Source organism: Nicotiana sylvestris, chromosome 7 (assembly GCF_000393655.2).
Source record: "Nicotiana sylvestris chromosome 7, ASM39365v2, whole genome shotgun sequence".
NCBI classification, from domain to species: Eukaryota; Viridiplantae; Streptophyta; class Magnoliopsida; order Solanales; family Solanaceae; genus Nicotiana; species Nicotiana sylvestris.
Window position 1 is genome coordinate 4,437,295 of NC_091063.1, and position 1,461 is coordinate 4,438,755.

The 1,461-nt window shown below is 49.3% G+C and overlaps 1 protein-coding gene across 1 annotated transcript; it reads left to right on the plus strand.

Moving 5' to 3' along the window:
- Positions 1–221: 221 nt before the first annotated feature.
- On the plus strand, positions 222–1,013 carry LOC138872693 (uncharacterized). The gene has a single exon (XM_070151103.1). It carries the CDS (start codon positions 222–224, stop codon positions 1,011–1,013), a length of 792 nt encoding a protein of 263 aa, XP_070007204.1.
- Positions 1,014–1,461: the final 448 nt, after the last annotated feature.

A 1,461-nucleotide genomic window follows, 5' to 3' on the forward strand; every position in this document is an offset into this window, starting at 1 on the left:
TAACAAGTGAGGGTGTTTCCTATGAGCCACCCCCACAGCAGGTTAGTCATGGTGAGGAAGGTGATGGTTCTACATCAAGCCGCTTAGACGAGCGGGTAGACCTCACTGAGGCTGGTTTAGCTGCTTTAAACCAGCGTCTTGGAAGTTGTTGAAGGCAACTTCGTTTCACTTGAGTCTACTGTCTTAGAAGAGCTGGGAGACGTCAAGGAAGCCGTGGATCAATGACCGAGGAGCACAAGGAAGAACTAACCAACCTTGAGCTCAAGCTGACCGAGGTTGTCTCAACGTTGCACATGGAGGTTGAGATTCTAAAGCAACAAGTAGAGGCAGTAAGGCTTGCCGGTGGCACTGGTCCTGTGACAATTCGTGAAACCAAAATCGATGCCCCTAAATACAAAGAGTTCAGAGGCGAAAGAAGCGCTCAAGACGTTGAGAACTTCATTTGGAAAATGGAGGACTACTATGAGCACCTCAACATCGTTGATGTGGCTGCAAAAATCAGGGCCGCAACGATGTACCTAACCGACACCGCCATGCTTTGGTGGCGGAGGAAGAAAACCGAGATGGAGAAAGGCACTTGCTCCATCCAAACTTGGGAGCAGTTCAAATCCGAGCTAAAACGACAGTTTTACCCACAGAACGTCGTCAATGAGGCTCATCGGAAGTTGAGAGAGCTGAAGCAGACAACTTCCATTCGTGAGTACGTAAAGGAGTTCACCAAACTCATTTTACAGATCCCCAACATGTCAAGTGAGGACTTATTGTTTTATTTCATGGATGGCCTTCAAAACTGGGCCAAACAAGAGTTGCAGCGACGTCAAGTGAAGGACGTCGATGAAGCTATCGCCGTGGCTGAATCCTTGACGGATTTTAGGACAGAAGCCACCAAGTCAAGGGACACCAAGAGCAAACCCGTCAGATTTGAAGGAGATCGTACCTATCGAGACAAAGGCAAGCAAATTGCTGGCCTCAATCGTGATTCCAAAGGAGAAGGCAACCGCCATTCTCACTAGTGCGACAGGTACCATAAAAAGAAGAAGGCGAATGGTCCACGCAATGGTTGCTATCTTTGCAAGGACCCTGGCCATCACTACAGAGAATGTCCTTCTTTGGGCAAGCTCAGTGCCTTAATCGCAGCAGAACGGAGGCAAGAAGGTGCGGCACAAACAGATATGCAAACGGGCGAGGCTGCTGCCCAAGGGAGACAAAACGTGGCGCATCTTGGCCACATGATGCTCGGTGCGTTACTGACCAAAGAGCCTGCTTTGAAGCAGGTTGCTCGGGACAAACCTGACCTTGCCCAAATGGGTCAGACTTTACTTGGTGCTGTGATGGGCAAGGAACCCAGGTTAAAGCAAAAAGGATCACTGTTTGTGGATGCGAAGCTTAATGGACAACCCGTTTGCATCATGGTCGACACTGGGGCGACACACAACTTCGTGACTAAAGCAAAGGCTAGAT